This window comes from Acomys russatus, chromosome X (genome assembly GCF_903995435.1).
Source record: "Acomys russatus chromosome X, mAcoRus1.1, whole genome shotgun sequence".
Classification (NCBI taxonomy): domain Eukaryota; kingdom Metazoa; phylum Chordata; class Mammalia; order Rodentia; family Muridae; genus Acomys; species Acomys russatus.
This window is the reverse complement of record NC_067169.1, coordinates 44,970,428-44,992,548: the sequence shown is the minus strand read 5'-3', so window position 1 is coordinate 44,992,548 and position 22,121 is coordinate 44,970,428. Positions and strand designations below refer to the sequence as shown.

The window sequence follows — 22,121 nt, the reverse complement described above, 5'->3', positions numbered from 1 at the left end:
AGGGGGAGGCAGAGACAGAGAGCAGAGACCTAAAGAGACAGTGTCCCTCTTTTTTTATGCCCGTCCGCATTTCTTTTCGCAGAAAATCAGCTCTCATGACCAGAGAACCCCCTTCCCCACGCATCCTTCGGGTTTTTTAATGGCGTGCGTGCGCGTGCGCAGTGTCTTCAGGCGGCTTCTTTTCAGGGCCCGACCGCTTCCTTCTCCAGTTCCCTTTGGGCCTCGCAGAGGTTCCCGCTTTCTTTTGGGGGGTCATCACAGGGCGCCAAACAAGCTCCCGCGGGAAGGGCGGGGGCGGGGTGCGGCGCAGCGCTGCACGTCAGTGGCCTTCCGGGCGGAAGTCCGCAGCCTTCTGAGCCTCTGATTGGCTTTCGTACTGGCGCCTATCTCGGCCCCCGCGCCAGTTTCGGGCTGGTTGGCGCGGAATCGAACGACTTTCTGACCATGGCGCCGGTCTATGGCGAGGACTGCGAACTGGAGACAAGCGGTGAGGCATGAGCCGGTGCTCCGGGCACCTTGCTGGGAAAGTGGAGGTCGCGACCTAATTGAGCGGAATGGAGCGGAGAGGCTCTGCTTTTTATTCTAAAGAAGGTGGCGCGCTCCCGGACCGCCCCTGGGGTCTGTTTGGCCGCTGAACTTACTGTTTCTGGGCGGAGACCCTAGGGGTGTGGGACGGGTCTTTTCCTTATGGGGTCACCCGCTTAAGTGACTTTTGTCTGGGAGGTTTCCTTCTCTTGTGACTGGCTCCACTCTCGTTGGCTATTTTCATTTTCTTTGATGAGTTGTACACACGTGCGGGTTACAACTTCATGGCACCCTGTCTTGGCAGGGTTTGCTCTCTTCTGGCTGGAGCTGTTTCGCCTTTGCTTCCTCCTTAGCTGTCGGTTTGAGGGATGGGATGAAGCCTGCTTGTGCCGCCGTTTCTAGGAAGTCCCAGGAAAATTGTTAACATTGTAACTGAGGAGAGAACTGCAAGTGCTGTCACCAGATATAAATGTATTTTGTCTTTTGTATGTTTAGAAAATTTCAGATTCTAGGGGAAGGTTTTCAAGTGCTGCATAGAAATAGTGTTCAGATCTAATCATTTGGGTGAAGTTTGCAAAAAAAAAAATTAGTTGAGTAGCATGTCGGATGCTCTATTTATCAGGCATTTCTGAGTAGTACTCTTTTATTTCTCGAAGTAGGATTCAAAAATGCAGATGGCCTTGTCTGATTTCTGATTTTAAGGGTGTTCAACTAAAGTGTGACTTACCTTCAGTTCTAACTTAAAATCAGATACTTTCTTAGCCAACTGTCACATGTCCTGTCATTCAGTGTGCATTGGCAGTAATGGGATCTTGCTTCCTAATCAGCTTCCTTTGCATCTAGCTAGTTTTTAAATCACAGGTTTCATTTTTCTTAGCCTCTCTCTCTCTCTCTCTCTCTTTTTTTGAAGACAAATTATTCTGAAGGGTCGGCTAGCTTGGATTACAAATGGGATGTAGGATGTGAGTACAAGAACAGTCTGCAGCCTCTATCAGTGATTTGCCTCTAAGCCCATTCTTCACCCTAAAAAACTGTACTCCATCTGTGAACATCAAGAAATCACTCTTTGGAGGATACTGTGCAATCTTCAGACACCTCTTAAGTCATAGTGTTGATTAAGTATTTGCTGGGAACTTGTGACTGGAATTTCTCCCTTAGAGCAGACCTAAAGATTGTTGTGTTTTTCCCTCTTGGTACTCTTTTTAAAGGTCATTTTATTTATTTATTTTTGCAAACTTAACTTACAAAGCATTAGAGAGATTAAAAAAAGAAAAATTCGTGTGTGTGTGTGTGTGTGTGTGTGTGTGTGTGTGTGTTGGAAGGTGGAACACCTGGACAATGGCAGCAAAAATAAGCAAGATATGTAATTAGCTGTTGTTGTATATAGAAAGCCATTGGAGGCTTAAATGGTTAAAAAAAAAAAAAAACAACCTCAACCCTTGTATCTTGGTTTGTTCAGCAAATATTTATTATGTAGGCACTAGGCATAGGCATTCTGCCAGGCTTGGGCACTAGCATGGTGGGTAGAATGGCTTCTGTCTTCATGGAGTGGAGAAAGTAAACAGGCATATGTAGCGCCACATTGAGTCTTCCCTGAGGAAATGGCTTTAGTTTTTGCTTTCTGAAGCTAGACCAAAGTGTTGGCTGGGTGTGATGTGTGGAGTGTATGTATGTGCACATGTGTTGGGTTATCCCACAGCTGCACACTCACCCCTCCACCCCTCGCAAGCATATCTATTTACATGTGCACACAGAGTTTCTCTTGCATTTCTAAGTATAAAGTAAGATAGCTGTTCTTATTTAATTCTTTCAGCTTTATGGGGGAAGATCTGTTTTGCCCCTTTCAGGAGTGTGAAAGGGTCTCTTATGTTTATGAAAAGAGATGGGGAGATTAATGATCAAAAAAGGCACACAGTGATTCATTCAGGAACCACTACAACTACTGGAACCAATTCTAGTTCCTTTAATTGAAAGACATTTAATAGAATACCATGTTGTTTGCAGAGATCTTGTAGGGCTGGAAGGTCACTTTGGGGGCTGCTTAGACAGAAACTAATTACTGTTGTGTCACAAAACTGGGCCAGAGAGGAAGTCCTTGCCAACTATGACAAGATACTCAGATGTTACAGTTTATACCTTGAGCTATGTTGGCCTTACATTTTCGGTTTTGTCATAGTTACTATTTTTTTTTTTTTTGCACACTTAATACATGTCTCCTTTGTTGGGATACTAGCCTCCAATTTCAAATCTGAGCCCCTGCTGGTCACTGGTAGAGACTATTTTTTATGCTCATACATAGCCTAGCTACAAGACATCTGGGAGGGAGCACACACGTGCAGGACCACCTGCTATAGCAGGTCAAAGGCTCTGTGAGCCCTGAAGACACAAGGAATTTCTCAGTTTCAGATACTGTGCAACTTAGCAAGATGAGCTTGTCTTTGAGGCACATACCTACAGTCCTACCGCTTCGAAGGCTGAGGCTGGAGGATCATAGTTTAAGGACAGCCTGATTACCTGTCTCAGAAAAAAGTGAAATAAAATGAGATAGCTGTTCACTGCTTAACTAGCTATCTGTGGTCTCATGTCACCCACTAAAAATGGCAGAGCTGGGGCATTTGTTCCATAATGTCTATAGTCTAGACTCTAGATTGTCCTACTTGCTATGTATTCTTTTTTTTTTCCTTTTTTCTTTCTTTCTTTTTCTTTTTTTTTTGGTTTTTTGAGACAGGGTTTCTCTGTGTAGCCTTGACTGTCCTGGATTCACTTTGTAGTCTAGGCTTGCCTCGAACTCCCAGTGATCTACCTGCCTCTGCCTCCCAAGTGCTGGGATCAAAGGCGTGCGCCACCATGCCCGGCTGTATTCTTTTTTTAAAAATTAACTTTTATTTATTTTTATGAACATTTGGTGTTTGGTGTACATGAATGTCTGTGTGAGGGAGCGGGATCCACTGAAACTTGAGTTACAGACAGTTGTGAGCTGCCATGTGGGTGCTGGGAATTGAACCTGGGCCCTCTAGAAGAGCAGTCAGTGCTCTTAACCACTAAGCCATCTCTCCAGACACAGTTGCTATGTATTCTTTACAAAGAAAATAGCTTCCACACTTGCTTTGTCTCAGCTTCATTTCTTTGTAATTGGGCTCAGGCCTCTTCCTCTGTTTCTCTTACTTTTTATCCTGTTTTGTGATGTTGAAATTCTACTCCACTTTCTAAGCTTGTTGGAGACCTCCTGTGAAACCTTCCTAAGTTTCGGGACGAAACTAACTGTTCCCTCCATTTCCACTGCACTCTTACTTTTTCTGTGCCACCATTTTATATTCCGAGCTTAGTCTTAGGTCCTTTTGTGTTAGTTGACTGTGATAAACTTGGGGACAAGGAAGCTGTCTTACTTGTATTTATTTGTATCTTAAACTTTATGTAGTGTGCATTGTTGCCCATGGAGTAAATCTATTTTAAGATCAGAGAGTTTGTGGCATGTTAAGTCTTGAATACACTGAATTTATTCTTAATGGCTATGTCCAATAATCTCTGAACCCTTTGAAACCCTACTCAAGATTTTTTAAATCATTTGAATGACACCCAAAAATTTGCAACTGTCATCAGATATCTGTATTCTTTAATTTTCACTTACTGCCTTTCAGAAAATGTATTTAGAAGTCAAATGTGAATGTTAAACAATAGGCTGAGATGTTACAGAGATTCCGTTTCCAGAAAGCTAGGGAGAAAATAAGATCTATAGTTACACTTTACCTTTAAGATAACAGTTTTCAGTAACTTATTGCCAACATTGGGTGCACGTTTTTTAGATCTTATTTTCTGATTCAGATACTTAGTCAAACAGTTTAATATCACAAATGTTCCAGCATGGATGTTTTTAGGATGCCTCTTATCAATGTCTCCTTTTCTGTGATTATTCCTTTTAGTGAATTAATCAATATCAACTAAAATAAAACACCCAATTTCACAGAAATATATGGCAGTCATGCTGAGCCTAAACTCTTGGCTGCCAGGCAGTACTATTGATTTGATTATTTATCATGTGTATGAAAGTCTTAATTCTGTGGATAAAGTCTTTGTGTGTGTGGGGGCAGTTTGTGATGCAATTTTTGATGGGTCAAAAATTGAGTGAACATTAAAGTCTTCTGGTATTTCAGTAATTTTGGTTTTTTGTTTGTTTGTTTTGGTTTTTCGAGACAGGATTTCTCTGTAAAACAGCTCTGGATGTCCTGGAAGTAGCTCTGTAGTCCAGGCTGGCCTGGAACTCAAAGAGACTCGTCTGCTTCTGCCTCCCAAGTGCTGAGATTAAAGGCGTGCGCCACTACCGCCTGGCTGGTATTGCAGTAATTTTGACAAAGGACATTTCAACCATTGTGAATTTTTCTACAGTTCTATACTGTCAATACTCTGAGCCCTTTTGAAATTCCTCCAGCCAGTCTGTTTCTCTGACATTCCAGGGGCTTCCTGTGTATCTCCATTAGTGTATATGCTGTTTAACATTGTTTTTAGAGCCCTTTGCTACTCATTTCTCATGTTAGATTGTATGTTTCTGGAAATTTAGGGACTATATCTTTTTGATCTCTGTCTCATAGCATCTTGTACTTTGCAAAGAATAGATACTATTGTTTTGATTAATGGAACACCAAATAAATTATCCTCTTATGACTCAACTAGATTGCTCATGGCCTGTTGTTTCTGATGGAAATGTTAAGTCTGATATCCATCTTTCAATTTTCTCTACATGATTTTGAGATTTTTTTTCCTCTTTCTAGGGGAAAACTTAGTCTTAGTTTTAACACAAAGTAGGATCGCTGTGAAGAGAGAACCTCAGTTGAGAAAATATGATGCCTTCCCATCAGATTGGCTTCTAGACAGGTCTAGATTGGCATTTTCTTGATTGGGAGGGCCCAGTCCTCTATGGGAGATGCCACCTTGTGTTGGTTGTCCTGGGAGATATAAGAAAGGAACTGGTTTTGAAAGGAAATCAGTAAGCAGCATTTATTCCTTCATGGTTTCTTTTTTCTGTTCCTGACTCAAGATTCCTTCCCTGGATTAAGATGAAATAAACCCTTTCTTTCCCAATTTGCTTGTGGTCAGTTGTGGTGGTATTATTATTATCATTATTAGTGGTATTATTACCATCATCATCATCATCTTGTTTTTTTAAAGACAATGTCTCATTGTGTAGCTCTGGCTGTCCCGGAACTCATTGTATAGACCAGGTTAGCCTTGAACTCACAGTGATCCACCTGCCTTTGCCTCCTGAGTGCTGGGATTAAGAGAATGTGCCATCATTCTTGACCCTGTGCTCAGTGTTTTATTTTATTTTTTTCTAGACAGGGTTTCTGTTTGTAGCCTTGGCTGTCCTGGACTCCCTTTGTAGACCAAGCTGGCCTTGAACTCACAGATATCTCCCTGCCTCTGCCTCCCGAGTGCTGGGATTAAAGGCATGTGCCACCATGCCTGTGTGGTCAGAGTTTTATGATGGCTACAGAGAAGTGAATCAAGATCTCTGGCTTCAGCTGTTTTTACTTGAAATTTCTGGAGAGTCACAGGATCTTCATATGTGGCCATGAGCTTTGAGAATTGTTTTGCATTCTAAAAATACTCATTTGGTTATTTGTTTATATAACAATTCTTTGGTTTTGAGGGAGGATGGCTGGTAATTGTATAACATCTCATAAACTCGACTCTTTTTCAGCTGTGTCAGATTCAGGGAGTTTTGTAGCTTCTCGAGCTCGTCGAGAAAAAAAATCAAAGAAAGGACGCCAAGAAGCTTTAGAGAGACTGAAAAAGACTAAAGCTGGTGAGAAGTATAAATATGAAGTAAGTACTCTTTCAATCCTGTGTTTTTATTCAATTCATAGCCTGTAGGCAGGTCTGTCACCTTAGTCACCTCATTAGAAATATTAATATAGTTTCAGGGTTTTGTTTTTTTTTGAGTGAGGAGGTCAAAGATAGAACTAGGATCTAACTAGGATAGAGCTAGGCAAGCATTCTAGCCCTGAGCTGTAGTACTACATCTTTTCACTTTGTGTTCTGAAATTGAGCACAATAAATGGCTCATGGTTGTCTTGGACTTGCAATCATAGTGCCTCAGCTTCCCTAGTGGGTAGAATGACAGGCCTGTCTCATCCCTCTTACAACATAGTAGTGAACTGATGTGGGCCTGAGGTAGATTGGCAGATATGGAGGGTCCTAGAGCCTTCAAAAATTGTTGAAAAGGAGCTTTGCATACCATTTTAAGTGAAAGTAGTTGCATCTGTATTTTTCCTTTACTTAAGGGAAATGAGTAGTGTTTTTACTTTTATGATATTAAGTAGTCTAGCTAAGCACCTTCTAAGAATTGTTCTTAAGTTCATTTGCTAGGGGAGCGGCATTGGAAATTTGGGTCTATTTCTTCTTTTTGGTAAGATTGAATGGGATGCTCTTGGCTTTTTTTTTTTTTTTTTTTTTTTGAGACACAGTTTCTCCATGTACTCCTGGCTGTCCTGGACTTGCTCTGTAGACCAGGCTGGCTTTGAATGCTGGGATTAAAGGTGTGTGCTACCACGCCTGGCTGGCTGTTCTATTTTTAACCACTCTTTATAGCCTCTAGGTCAAAATTAGAATGCACAGCATTGTCTAGTCTTACCTTCCACACCCCTGAGTATCTTAAATGTCAAGGCTGGCAAGAGACAAATACTGGTAGATAATAAGCAACTAAAATACTTTCTGAGTTAACACACCAATTGCTTTCACCAATATGCTTTTCACTTAATATTGTTAGTGACCACATGAAATAGATAGTATATTTTGCAGGTAAGATAGTGTGGCACAGGAAGGTTCGTGAGATCCTAATGGCAGAGTCTTTAGTTGAACCTAGGTGATTTGGCTTGAGAATTAACATTTAACTCTGGACTGTATTCTATTTGGGGATTAGGCAAATAGACGAGATCTTACCATTTGACACCATTCAAATTAAGTGAGGCTATAGGATCATAAAGAGTTGGTAAAAGCATTACCGTCAAGCAGGAGTAAATAATTTTTAATGTAGATATTTCTTTGTTTGTTTGTTTTTGAGACAGGGTTTCTCTGTGTAGCCTTGGCTGTCCTGGACTTTATTTGTACATCAGGCTGGCCTGGGATCCACCTGCCTGTTCCTTTGTTGGGATTATAGGTGTGTGCCACCATGCCCAGTTAGCATTTCTTTCTTTGTTTCTTTTTGGTTTTTGGTTTTTTGAGACAGGGTTTCTCTGTGTAGCCTTGGCTGTCCTGTACTCCCTTTGTAGACGAGGCTGCCATCAAATTCAGTGATCTGCCTGCCTCTGCCTCCCAAGTGCTGGGATTAAAGGCATGCCCTACCATGTCTGGCTTAACATAGGCATTTCTATGAAGGAGTTCTTTGGTGCATTTCAAAATTTGGTGTTATGTGGCTGTCTCTAAAAAAGAGTTCATGCTGAACAAAAGCGCAAGCCTTTCCCCCTCCCCCAAGAGGGTCTCTCTGTGTAGCCTTGGCTGTCCTAGATTTGCTTTGTAGACCAGGTTGGCCTTGAACTCACAGTGATCTGCCTGCCTCTGCCTCCTGAGTGCTGGGATTAAAGGCGTGAGCCACCAACACCTGGCTTATTTTTCTTTAAAGACACTGCTGGACTAGGGGTATGGCTCAGTGATAGAGTGCTTGCCTCAGTCACATGCATGCAGAAGATAGAGTAAAAATGGTTCCTTGTGTCTTTTAAAATATGTGTATGTGTGCCTGCCCTTGTGTTTGCACATGTGCATGCAGATGCCCCTGGAGGCCAGAAGAGGGTGTTGCATCCTTTGAAGCTGGAGTTAAGAGGTGGCTAAACCATCTGATGTAGGTGCTGGAAATGGAGCTCTGATCTTCTTAAGCTTCTGATCCATCTCTTTTTAGCTCCATCTTACAGTTATTCTGTATAGTGGAAATCTAGCTACCTGTTAACTGTTAGGCTCTCAAGGCTCTGTGTTTCAAGTTTTTCTAAGCTCTTAGCTTTTCTGGTATATTTTGTTATTTCCCCTTTAAAAAGGCAGACTCACAAGGGGCAGTTTTTTTGTTTTGTTTTGTTTTGTATTTTGTTTTTTTTTTTGAGACCAGGTTTTTCTGTGTATCCTTGGCTGTCCTGGATTCACTTTGTAGACCAGGCTGGCCTTGAACTCACAGAGATCCGACTGCCTCTGCCTCCCAGGTGCTGGGGTTAAAGGTGTGTGCCACCACACCCAGCTCAAGGGCAGTTTTAAATGAGGTATCTATAAACTATTGATAACCAATCTGCCATATTCTTAGTCTGGCAGGTCAGTGGCCTATCACTATGGGTAGCTGCAACAGTGGTGTGCGTTTGCTCTGTTTATTGTTTTAACTGTGTAGAGGTGGTTTGATGATCCTTTCATTCATATTTGTGAGTCAAGTTGCTCAGAACCTCTGGCAGTTAGGCAGCCCTTGTGATTTCAGGATTTACTGCTTGCTACTTAGGGGTCTTTCCACTTAGGGGTCCCCATGTATTTTTAAGACCTGAAATTCAGGGAGGATCAGTGTTAAGACAAACAGCTCACCTAAAACCCATTTCTTCTTTGCCTGCAGAATATACAGTGCATTTGTTTTGCTCATTTTTGGAAGAGATGAGTAAGGCATTTCCTTTGCATTTTAATTAGTTAATTGAACCGTTACTAAAATGGGTGTCTTTATAGGGCATTTATCAGTTATTGGTGAACGGGTGTGGTATATGCGTTTGTTAGGTGTAGGAAAAACAAGTCTAGAAATTATATGAACAATCCCCTAAGCAGCTAATGACGAATTGGCTATAATCCAGTTTGTTTTTTATGAAGTAGATGAGTAATTGATGGTGTGACAAGTGTATTATGCTAATGGAATCATTTAATATCTTATATTAACACCCACCTAAAAGGAATACTAAGTTAATTGATGTCTATTTAAGGACAACCCTGCAGTGGTGTTGCCTGTCAGAACTCAGGATCTGGGTGCAGCTCCTCCATCAGGCTGCCATTCCAGTTTCAGTTTGACAACTTTTTTTTTTCATCAGAATTGTTTTAACACTTTCACTCCATTTGAAGCGTTTCCATAAACTTTCTAATGGCAGATTGAGGACCTCACAAGTGTTTATGAAGAAGTTGATGAAGAGCAGTATTCGAAACTGGTTCAGGCACGTCAGGATGATGACTGGATCGTGGATGACGGTATGTGGGAGGAAATTGCCTGCTAGGCACTGTGTTACTTACTTCTTGATTGTCATGTGGGGCAGTTGCTATGCCTGAGGAGATGTGAGGCATTTTTATTAGTTATCTTTCTCTTTGCTGTGATAAAATATTTGATGAAAGCAACTTAAGGAAGGAAAGGTTTCTTTAGATGACAGTTTGAGGCCACAGTCCGTCATCCTTGAGAAGGCATGGTGGCAGAAGTGACATTGTATCTGTAGTCAGGAAGTAGAGAGAGAGGAATGCTCTGTGCTCAGTTTGCTTCCTTCTATTTATTCAGTCCAAGGTCCCTGTCCCTGGAATGGGGCTGCCTACACTTAAGATGGGTGTACCCACCTCAATTAACCTTAATAGATAACTTCCCATAGGCATGCCCAGAGGCTTATCCACTGGGTGATTCTGGATCCTGTCGGGTTGGTTGACAGCCTGCATTGCTCGGATTATATCTTTTGTTTAGATATTCCTTAAAGAAAAAGAAGCATAAAAATAGGAAGTTGATTTGAGGATCATTTAGAACAGCAGTTCTCAACCTGTGTGGTTTCATATCAGATATCCTGCATATCAGGCATTTGCATTACAGTTCATAACAGTAACAAAATTACAGTTATGGCTTTCCAAAGATGGCTTTCACGTCTGTGGATGATGCCCCTGAAATGATAGTTAACGTTTCCTTTTGCTGTTTCTTGTTGAACCAATAAAGTCTGTGAACCCTAAAAAAAAAATACAGTTAGAAAGTAGCAATGAAAATAACTTAATGGGTCACTACCACATGTATATATATGTATATATATTTTTGGTTTTTGGAGACAGGGTTTCTCTGTGTAGGCTTGGCTGTCCTGGACTCGCTTTTGTAGACCAGGCTGGCCTCAAACTCACAGCAATCCTCCTGCCTCTGCCTCCCAAGTGCTGGGATTAAAGGCGTGCGGGGGGGGGGGGGCTCCCTCCAGCCATGAGGAGCTATATTAAAGGGTTGCAGCACTAGGAAGGTGGAGAACCTCTGCATATACCCAAGAATAAATCCCCTAGAACATGACCATGTAGGAACTGAGAGGGAATGCTTAGATAGGAGACTCAGTCATCAGTGTTCCCCTCTACAAGAAGACTAGTGAGGAACTCCCATTCTGTGGATCCAACACACATCCCATAGCCTGTGGAAATAAGGGACAAGCTTTGGGTTCTGCCTTTTCCATTTTGCAACTAGCCTTGGGTAAGTCAGTTAATATCACTAAGCCACAAGTTTTCTATTTTCCAGAGTTGCTGTGAAGATTACAACAGGTTGTAGATGAGAGATTTTATTTGAGCCACAGAAAACATGGTTAAGGTTGGCCATACTGTTCTTGCATAAAATGCAGTGGTTCCTGCTTACAGGATCTGACTTCTTGGCATAAGAATGTTGACTACTGTGTGGCTAGTTTTCTCTTAGAAATTAGAGTGCCTTTCAGGGCTTGTAGGTTCTTTGTTTGTTTGTTTGTTTGTTTTTGTTTTTCTTTCTTTTTTTTTTTTTTTGGTAGAGCAAAATGGCTATAAAGCAGCCTTCTATGGCAAAGTTTTTTACCCTGTGGGTCAGATCACTTCTCTAGCTCACCTAGCTAGATATGCTCTATATCTTTAGGGTTTGACTCTACACCTGCTGTGTGGATGTTATACTTTTTTTTTTTTTTTCCAGACAGGGTTTCTCTGTAGCCTTGGCCATCCTGGACTCACTTTGTAGACCAGGCTGGCCTCAAACTCACAGCGATCCGCCTGCCTCTGCCTCCCGAGTGCTGGGATTAAAGGCGTGCGCCACCACGCCCGGCTGTTATACCTTTTATAACACCTGTTTGTGTAGTATTCTACCAAACTTAAATTAGAACAGACCAGAAAGAGTGAGTAGGTATGAAGTGTTTGGGTTTTGAAGTTTTGGGCCACGACTGAAATATTACTGTTCATTTTTTTTTTTTTTTTTTTGCTACTTTGTAGCTCAGGATGGCCTCCACCTCATTTTGCAACCCCAACTGACCTCAAGCTGGTAATATTCCTGCCTTAGCTTCTTCAGCTCTGAGATTACGGAGATGTATCACTATGCTAGCTTTTGGCCACCTTGGGAAACTTGTTTCCAATGTTAAATTTTATTCTTTCAGATGGTACAGGCTATGTGGAAGATGGCCGAGAGATTTTTGATGATGACCTTGAGGATGATGCACTTGACACCTGTGGGAAAGGTACTACACTTTGTTTTGAAAAATGTCATTTTGAGATTTGAAGAATTATCCAAAATTGGAAATGACTTGGCAGTATGATACAACCTGCCTTTGAGAATATGTTGTAATAGAGGAAAAGTTGGTTAGAAAATTACATGTAAGTAGCAAAATTTCAGCAGGAAATAAAGTCTTATGTCCCCATTATCCAAAGACTTTGGTCTTGTATACTTATTTAAAAATTTTAGTTTTTTAGTAATTTTAGAATTGCAGATTTTGAGGGATGGATGCAACAATAAGTAATGTCTTATAATTCCTACTGAGGTGGTATACCTAGAATATTAGCACTTTAGTAACTGTATGGTAGAAAAACAGTTAAGCTTGTTCAACGTGTGTCCCAGGATAGCTATGAATGCAGCCCACCACTACATCATAAAGTTACTTAAAACATGATGCTTTTCAATTTATCTCACTTAAGTCTTTCCTGTGTACCTTGTGCAGAATTTCTCAATTTTGTATTTTGAATTCTTATTTTCTTCTTAAATTCCCATGTACAGACAATGAATGACTGTGAGTAGGCTTCAGTTTTCCATCTAGTGCATGTTTCTGAACACTTCTTTTTCAATAGGGAGTGATGGCAAAGCAAACCGAAGGGACAGAAAGAATGTAAAGAAACCTTCAGTGACAAAACCAAACAATATCAAGGCATTGTTCATTGCTAGTGCTGGGAAGAAAACTACAGATGTGAGTTTCATGTTTCCTTATATAGTGTCTTTTCCCTCTGTGAAATGAATTTAATCTTTCATTGCACAAATGGTATGTTTAATACATGTTTGAGTAACGTTCTATGAATTGCACTTAGTAAGGTAAATTTAGGTTTTATGTGAATATAGGCACTGCAGTGGTTTGAACTTAGGAGACAAGAGAACATTGAATAGAAAAGCTGAAATGACAGTATGTTTAATTTTAGCGACAAGCAAGAAAGTCACGGAGTAAAGATGAAAATAGAGGCTGAGAGTAGAAATTCAAAAATTGAATATGCACAGGTGATTGTTAAAATGTGAGTCGTAGATGAGAGTGAGCAGTGAAGGACTGATGGGGGTAGGGTCTCCCTTTCAGAAATGTATGCGTGGTCTGCATGAAAATGTTCAATCCAGAACACTCTCATTTAAGCTGTTTAAATTTTATTTTAAATAATATTCAGAAAGCAGTAGACCTGTCCAAGGATGATCTGCTAGGTGACATTCTACAGGATCTGAGCACTGAGGTAAGTGAATTTCCCAGAGTTGTAAAATATGCAGGGGACACAAGTTAAAGAAACAGTTTAATATACAGAGCAGGCTGTCACTAGAAAGAAAAGTGCTGGGGTGTTCCCATGCATGCACACACAAAAATTACCCCCCACCACCACACACAAAAAACCAAGAGCCCTCAAATTAGTATCTTCTCACTGTTTTAGGTTTCTTCTCACCATTTTAGGTGAGGCGTTTCCAGCTGTTACTGCTCTAAGATTATTATGTAGATGGGCTGTGTGGGTGTGTGTGTGTGTGTTGGAAGTAGTACGAATACATCTGTGACTGTTCGTTCCTTGTATTCAGTTGCTATAGTGTGTGCTCTGTAAATGGATTGAAGCCTGTCAATCTGCACACTTGGGCATGAGAGCCCTATTCTGAATTCTGAGTGGGGGTGAAGGAAGAATAAGTGAGCTGCCTTGGATAGAACTCAAACAGGCTCTGTTATAATGTAAATTTGAGATTTGGCCATATTTTATAAGGACTAAGCTTTTCTTTAGAAGTATACATCTTTCTAAGTGAGTACTGATTAATTGACTAATACCAACACTTTGTAGTTCTATTTTGTTGGATGTGAAATGTAATACCTGGAAGGGTAAATGAAGAGAGTATGTTAAATGCTTGAAAGAAAAAAATTTAGGGATGGGTTAAATATCTATTCTGGTTTTCTAGTGATTTCTGTATCATTGTTGCTATAGTAACTGCAGTGCATAAGCATGGATCCTGTTGGTGGGGAGGGAAGGAAAAATGCTTTACTTATTGGGTATGAAAGAACAAATGTACTTTTTCTATTATGTGGTAAACCAGGCATGACAGTGAATGTCTGTCTTCACCTTTCTTTTAGACATCTCAGATAGCTCCACCACCTGTATTGATACCAAAGAAAAAAAGATCTACTGGAGCTTTGCTCAATCCTTTCTCGGTGCATACCCCTAAGGTAAAGTCGGTAAAAACACCCTTCTTGATTTATTGCTCCTTTAAATTTGTTTTATTTGCCTATATGATGTAGATGCTTTTGAATTTGTTTTGTCTCTTTTAAATTAGAACTGCCATTCAATATACAGTTTCATGAATTTCAAAAATAGCATGTGTCTGCTTTTTTCATAGTAAATTTTGTAGTAACTAGTACATGTTTATTATAGGTATTACAACTGTGTTAAATGCAATAATTTTCTTCCTGGAAACAAGTATTTTTTGTGTAAATCCAGGTAACAGTAAAATAATTGAAGCCATTACATTAGTAATACATAAAATCTTTTTATAAGTGGGAACTGTCATTATCTTTGGTCAGGGTAGGACAGTTGCATATTTTTAGTCTGCACTTCTAACTGCCTAAACACTTAAAAACATTTGCAGGCAATTCCTTCAGGAAAACCTGCTTCTCCTGTCCTCAGGAACGAGCCTCTGCTAACTTCCATTCCTCTTAAACATGATGAATTTGCTGGTAAGTCTCATGTTAGGCAATAGTGCAAGTTGTTGAACAGTGGTGCCACACATGGAGGCTTGGTGATACGGGGCTGAGAGTGATGCTGAAGGTGGCACATGTAAGCATGAAAGGTTGGATTTATGCTAGTGGAAGTTAAAAGCATCCAACATGAAGATTAAAGAGAAGTACAGATAGAATGTAGGAAAAGACTGTTATTTCTCTGTTGGGTAAGCTTTGTGCCCCATGGCACTGGCACGTGATCAGAATATATGGTGATATCTACAGGAGAGCTGGCCCAGCCAGAGAGTCCAGAAGATGAGCAGGAGTCAGGGTTAATGGAGTTTGAAGACGGTGACTTTGATGAACCCATGGATACTGAGGAGGTAGATGGAGACCCTGTGACTGCCAAGAATTGGGACCAAGAGAGTGAGCCACTAGAGAAGGTGGAACATGAAGCAGATCCTAAGAAAGGGACCACATCTTATTTGTAAGTATGTTTTATGATTTTTCTGAAAAATAGTACTCTAATTATTCTATTGGATTTTATAAAATTTTTGAAAATGTGATTTCTACAGAGAAAATTTTCTCCCAGATGTCTCTTGTTGGTACATTGATCAGGAGGATGAAAACAGTTTCTTAGCTCAGGAAGTTCAAGTGGATTCCAGTCACCTCCCATTGGTAAAAGGGGCAGATGATGAACAAGTGTTTCAATTTTACTGGCTGGATGCTTATGAAGATCCATACAACCAACCAGGTAATCATACCTAGAGTAATCTTAGACTTTATTATTAGAGTGTAGCACCTTTTCCCTTACATTCTTTAGTAAAAACTGATTGGCTTTGTTTTTCTAATAGAATTAAACATTAATTTATTTCTTTTAAAAGTAATTATTATTATTTTTTGAGATGGGTTCTCTCTGTTATGTAGCTTTGGCTGTCCTGGAACTTGATATATAAACCAAGTTTTTTGAACTCACAAGATCCACCTGCCTCTGGTAGGTGGATCTGCCCCAGTGCTGAGATTAAAGGCATTTGCCATCATGCCGAGATTAATTTTTTTCCCAGTTCAACAGAGAGCATCCATTGTGTGCTGAACATTCAGACTGTGGTGGGAGAGGGTGAACAAGCCAGACAAATTCCTTATATAGAAGCTTAACATTCTAAGTGGGTTGAGAGTTGGTGGTATTGGATGGTGACCAGCTGACCTTGTCTTAAGAATTGAACACTCTGGTGGAGCATGGCCCATAGAATCAACTAAGCAGGTCTCATGGGGGCTCACAGAGACTGAAGCAGCAATCATGGGGCCTGCATGGGTCTGCGCTTGCTCATCTGCATATGTTATAGTTGTTGGCTTGGTGTTTTGGGGGGAGTCTCTGACTCTTTTGCCTGCTCTTTGGACCCTTTTCGTCCTACTGGGTTGGTTGCCTTGCCTAGCTTTGATGCGAAGGTTTGTGCGTGGTCTTATTGTATCTTGTTATGCTGTATTTTGTTGATGTTCCTGGGAGGTCTGTTCTTTTTTCAAGGGAAACAGGAGGAGTGGATCTGGGGGAGAGGGGAAGTAGTGGGGAACTAGGAGGAGTGGAGGGAGGGGAAGCTGCAGTTGGGGTGTATTGTATGAAAGAAGAATAAATAAAAATTAAAAAGAATTGAACTCTGAGCTGAGAGATGAGGTACACACTAAGCTAAGGTAAAGGCACTTTAGCTTAAGGAAACAATAAGTGCAAAGACCTGAAAGAGGGCCAGAGGATAAGGAGGCCTGGGTGATTATTAGACCATTGGAAATGACCAAATTGATGACGTTGATGATAAAGGGCAAAGGTTAGTTTACAGTTATAGTTTCTATTGCTGTGATAAAGCGCCAGGACCAAAAGAAGCTTGGAGGGAAAAAGGTTTATTTCCTTTGATAGTTTGTATTCTGTCATCTGGGGAAGTCAGAGTGGGAACTCAAGGCAGGACCTGAAGACAGGAACTGATACAGAGGCCATGAAGGAGTGCTGCTTACTAGCTTTTTGCTCCTTGCGGCTTACTCTGCCTGCTTTCTTGTAGCACTGAGGACCAGCAGGTCAGGGTGCCTCCATCCCCAGTGAGCTGAGCCCTAACACATCAGTTATTAAGTAAGTGCACCATGGGCTTGCCCACAGGCCAATCTGGTGGGGGTATTTTCCCAGTTTAGGTTCCCTCTTCTTCACTGACTGTAGCTTGCATCAAGTTGACATAAAAGTAACCAGCATAGCTGAGCACTGAAGGACCTTGAAAGCCTCAAGGACTTTAAACCTCATTCAACGAATACTGGAGGAATGTCAGAAGGCTTAATTGCAGTGTGTTATAGTCTCATAATTGACTTTACATTTTAATAAGAATGCTCTGGCATGTGTGGAGAAGAGATTTTGTGTATGTGAGTGAGTGTGTGAGTGTGTGAGTGTGTGTGTGTGTGTGTCCGTCCGTCCGTCTGTCTGTGTCCATGTGTATATGCTCATGGAGGCTGGAGTGGGGTAGCATGGAGATTTGAATGTCTTGAAGATCAGTCAGAGTACAGGTGCTGGTAATTGGATCATGGTCATTAGGTAGAAATGAAAAACATAAATAAGAGCCAGGTGTGGGGGCGCACACCTTTAATCCCAGCACTCTGGAGGCAGAGGCAGGTCGATTGCTTTGAGTTTGAGGCCAGCCTGGTTTACAAAGCAAGTCCAGGACAACCAAGGCTACACAGAGAAACCCTGTCTCAAAAAAAAAAAAAAAAAAAAAAAAAAAAAAAAAAAAGAAAGAAAGAAAGAAAGAAAAGTAAATATGTCTTTAAACTTTATTTTGACATAAGCCTTTTGTAGATTATATGGGGGCAGGTAACTGGAAATACTTTTGGTCATTCTTTTTTTTTTTCTTGGGGGGTTTCAAGACAGGGTTTTTCGTGTGTGTGTGTGTGTGTGTGTGTGTGTGTGTGTGTGTGTGTGTGTGTGTGTGTGTGTGTTTTCTCAACCAAGCTGGCCTACCAAGTGCTGGGATTAAGGTGTGCACCACCACTTCCAGGCTTCTCCCTGGTTATTCTAATGAACTAATTCTGTGAATGCTAGGAACGGACTGGTTAAAATGGCTTCCCAAGAACAAAACAAAGAGAATATTCTTTAAGAATCTGTAATGTGGGAAAAAAAAAGAATCCGTAATGCTTGCTGGGTAGTGGTGGTGGGCACCTTTCATCCCAGCACTCAGGAGACAGCGGCAGGCAAATTACTGTGAGTTCGAAGCCAGCCTGGTATACAAAGCGAGTCCAGCACAGACAAGGCTACACAGAGAACTCTGGCTTGAAAAACCAAAACAAACAAAAAAAGAAAGAAAATAAAAAAAAAAAGAAAAAAGAATTTGTAGTGCTGGATTTCCCAGTGAGAGATGTTGCTACTCCCTCTTGTAGGGTAAAAATCACCTAAGAGTAGCTCAGAACATCATTGTGGTACTAGAAGTTTGTTTTTGTTTTATTTTTTCGAGACAGGGTTTCTCTGTGTAGCCTTGGCTGTCCTTGATTCACTTTGTAGACCAGGCTGGCCTTGAATGCTCAGAGATCCACCTGCCTCTGCCTCCCTGAGTGCTGGGGTTGCAGGTGTGCACCACCACTGCTCCTGGCTAGTTATTCTAATTTTGTATGTGTTATTTGTATTCAGACAAATAACTGAAAAGGTCCTCCTTGAACTGAACAGATGTCTTTCCTGTGCTTGTTCCTGGATCTGTGTGTCTGCTACCAGATTGAACCTTTCTTGTTTTAGTTAATTTAAGGATTTAAAAAGTGCCCTCAAATGAAGTAGTGGAAATGTGTTTTTCATCTTTACCTCCTCCGCTTATAAATAGGAGGGAAAATAACTTTTCATTTGCCTAATGAATCTTAGCGTTTGGCCCAGAATGAATTAGCTGTGGATATAAAAACTACATTTGACTAGCTAGCTGCCTTTGTTAGCCCTGGGGTTCATGCCCTCTGTATTTTCTCTGAAGACCTGTGGGGAAAGTTAGCTCTGTGGAACTGAGGTGTTATAGGCAGCATAAAGACACTATCCTCCACATTGTCTCTGTAGAGAGGCTGGTGAAGTGGCTTAGCAGCCTTTACCTGGTGACCTGAGACAACCTACATGGTGAAAGAAGAGAATTAACTCCTGCTAGTTGTCCTTTGACCTCTGTATTCCCCACTCTCAATATATAAATACTAAAAATCTCAGATATTTGCATATTTACATCTGCATCCTGGTAAACTGGTGAAACAGATTTTTTTTTTTTGGTTTTTCAAGACAGGGTTTCCCTGTGTAGCCCTGGCTGTCCTGGACTCGCTTTGGAGACCAGGCTGGCCTCAAACTCATAGCGATCCACCTGCCTCTGCCTCCTGAGTCCTGGGATTAAAGGCATGTGCCACCACACCTGGCATAAAACAGATTTTATAGATTTGATTAAGAGATAACTTCCTGTGATCTAATATTATCCAGGAGAGTCAGTATGATCAAAATCAACATGGTCTACTTGATTAGTGTAAAATACTGTATACTTCTGAAATAGAATTGTCTGCATTTAGATCTCTTGGGGCCTGTGGTGGATACAGATGTGATTTCCCAGAGACTGCATCCAAATAAAACTAGAGAGAATAACTATTAGTAAAGCACGTGTCAAAGAAGGATGACTTGGAGACCTGATTTAAAGAAAGATAACTTGATATTACCTAGACAATGTCAGTGATTCCTGGGGGAATTGTCAGACCATTAATATACTTCCTCTTAGCAAACATTTTTTTGCTTTTGCGGAATCACTTAGGTAATATGTGGCCCTATCTTAATTTTTAAGGCAGTTAAAGTTAAGCTCAGAAATGTTATTTTAACCAACTCACTTCAGCTAGGGCAAAGTGATTTGTTATCCACAGACTTTTTTTTGGCTGATAAACTGTATTTTGGTCATGCTGGAGATTGAACTTAGGCATACTGAGCTACGTTGCACAGGACATATTTTGCAGTTATTATTTTTTGAGGTTAATGATCACTCTGACAAACTTCTAGACTCAAGAAACCTTTCATCTCAGACTCCTAAGTAGCTAAAACTATAGACCTGTACCACCTTACCTACTTTGACTCATCATCATTTTAAACAATGGGAAGAATCTGTTATTTCTCCATCATCCAATTGCTATGGTAAAAGGACATTTCTGGTTCAGAAGAAGGACTCAAATTATCTGGACTGTTCATTCGCTTAGAAAACAGGTTCGGGCTGGGCGTAGGGCTCGCACCTATAATCACAGCACTCGGGAGGCAGAAGCAGAGGCAGAGGCAGAGGCAGGCGGATCTCTGTGAGTTCGAGGCCAGCTTGCTCTACAAAGCAAGTTCCAGGACAGCCACAAGAGAAACCATGTCTTGAAAAAACAAAAAACAAAAAACAAACAAACAAAAAACAAAACAAAAACAAAAAAAGAAAGAAAGAAAAACAAAAAACTAAGGTTCCAAAAGACAAGGACCCTTTTAGTCCTTTCCTGCCATAAGTCTCGATTTCTCACTCTCAGTCCACTTTCCTCTTCTGTGACACTTCTCAAGCTGTGTCCTCTGCAGTGGCATATTTTTCTGTTTATGATGCCAATGGGTTAAATAAAATAGCTTCTAAAAGCTTTAATCTTAGGAGGTTGAACAGTTTCGTCGTTATAGCTGGTAATGATCACTGAGCTTTCGTGAAGTCAATGCTGCTAATAAGAACGGAGTATGCCTAAAGACCCGGTTATTGTTGCTCACTTTCTTCCAGATTCTAAGTCAGTCAGTTATTGCTGAATGAACCATAATTATGAAAAGAATTTTACTCTTTGCATATTGGAACATATCCTGTCTTCATTATGACTTTTTCAAGGTTGAATAATCCTGACTGCACCTGGTTTTAGCTAGTAACTTTGGGGGGAATGTAATCTTTGTTTACCATGATCTTTTTGTGGCAAATGAGGCATAAACAGTGTCAAATGTGTTGCATGAAGTGTGATATTAGTTTGACTGTAAAATGAGCTATTTGAATCTTTGAATCCAATATTAGGGTCTTTATTTTTCTTTGCATGGAATTTTGTTTTTTCATCTTTAACTGTTGTGAGGATGACTTCTAATTTTCTGTGCTACTCTGAATTTTTTTCTTTAAATCATCCCCAGTACCTCCTTCCCTCTCCTTATATTCCCCACTTGTACCCCCCACCTCCTTGTTGAAAATCACACAACCCTTGTAAGAATTTTAATCGTCTGCAGAAATGAAAATCTTTAGACAGTCTTATTTCTTTCTGCCAGAATGAGTGACAAAAGAAAACCCTGATGAGCTGTCTTGTGGAACTAGGGTAATTGGCCTTGTGAACAGTAACCTTTGCATGTGTCAGAATTTTCCTAGTATCTAAGATCAACAGCTGTGTGAGTGGCTGTGTTGATTACTCAAAATTTATAGAGCCTGGGATTTTGAAAAGTTGACCATCTCTTGAGTTGGCTATCAAGTCTTTGGAGTTCTTCCTTGATGGCCAGTTTTCAAGAACAGTGACTTGATGTCTGCAAAGGAATTATTTTAATGCTACACTATTTATTACCTGGTGATCTTAGAAGAATCAATAGTAGGAAACATAAGACGTCTGGCCTGGTGGCACACGCCTTTAATCCCAACACTCGGGAGGCCGAGGCAGGCAGATCTCTTGTGAGTTCGAGGCCAGCCTGGTCTACAAAGTGAGTCCAGGACAGCCAAGGCTACACAGAGAAACCCTGTCTTGAAACACCAAATAAAAGAGATGGGGACAGAGATATGAACTAGCTAGGTTTTGTTTTAGTAGCTTGTGAGGTAGATAAGCATAATAAAATAGATAATAAGGGAACTGTATTTTGAGACTTTAGTGTTATGTGGAATAAGAGGTATGAAATATAAACGTTTTCCTAAATATAATTTTGCATATGGAAAAATACTAATATTATACTTGTTCTTATGCACAAATAATAGATTTTGTCAGTAAATGTAAGTGAAAAACAATTTAGAATACTATTTTCAGGCTTTCAATTCTCATAAGAGGTTTTAAGCAGATTTATTAGAAAATACTTGGTTCTTCTTAAGTTTGGGTAATCTGGGCTCTAGTGAAAGAATTCATACCAAGTTATGGAATTATTTTGCCCCTTTCTCCTGTAGTCACAGATTGTACCATTATGTTGATGTATATGCCTTAGGTATAGACCAGTGAACTGGCCTTAGGGAGTGGTTGGTTAGAAATTAGTTCTCACAAAGGTATAGATACGTGAACACATTCATTGCACCTTTGTAATTGTCCCTTTAAATTTGATGTACTTTAAAGCTTTTATTTCCTGTTGTTTTCCTTTGTTTTTTCAGGTGTAGTTTTCCTGTTTGGCAAAGTATGGGTTGAATCAGCCAAAACCCATGTGAGCTGTTGTGTTATGGTAAAAAACATTGAGCGAACACTCTACTTTCTTCCCCGTGAAATGGTAAGTGTTAGTGATGATTACCTTTTACTTTTAATAGTTGTTTATGA

General features: G+C 40.5%; 1 protein-coding gene across 1 annotated transcript in view; it reads left to right on the top strand.

Moving 5' to 3' along the window:
• The first annotated feature begins 264 nt into the window (after nucleotides 1-264).
• Nucleotides 265-22,121, top strand: part of Pola1 (DNA polymerase alpha 1, catalytic subunit) — a 310,463-nt gene continuing 288,606 nt past the window's right edge. The window contains exons 1-11 of the mRNA XM_051142383.1: nucleotides 265-487; nucleotides 6,221-6,345; nucleotides 9,615-9,711; nucleotides 11,850-11,930; nucleotides 12,535-12,650; nucleotides 13,111-13,173; nucleotides 14,043-14,135; nucleotides 14,555-14,642; nucleotides 14,910-15,111; nucleotides 15,200-15,378; nucleotides 21,962-22,074. Coding sequence (XP_050998340.1) covers nucleotides 445-487; nucleotides 6,221-6,345; nucleotides 9,615-9,711; nucleotides 11,850-11,930; nucleotides 12,535-12,650; nucleotides 13,111-13,173; nucleotides 14,043-14,135; nucleotides 14,555-14,642; nucleotides 14,910-15,111; nucleotides 15,200-15,378; nucleotides 21,962-22,074 — 1,200 coding nt within the window. The 5' untranslated portion in view covers nucleotides 265-444. The remainder of the gene's footprint in view (nucleotides 488-6,220; nucleotides 6,346-9,614; nucleotides 9,712-11,849; nucleotides 11,931-12,534; nucleotides 12,651-13,110; nucleotides 13,174-14,042; nucleotides 14,136-14,554; nucleotides 14,643-14,909; nucleotides 15,112-15,199; nucleotides 15,379-21,961; nucleotides 22,075-22,121) is intronic.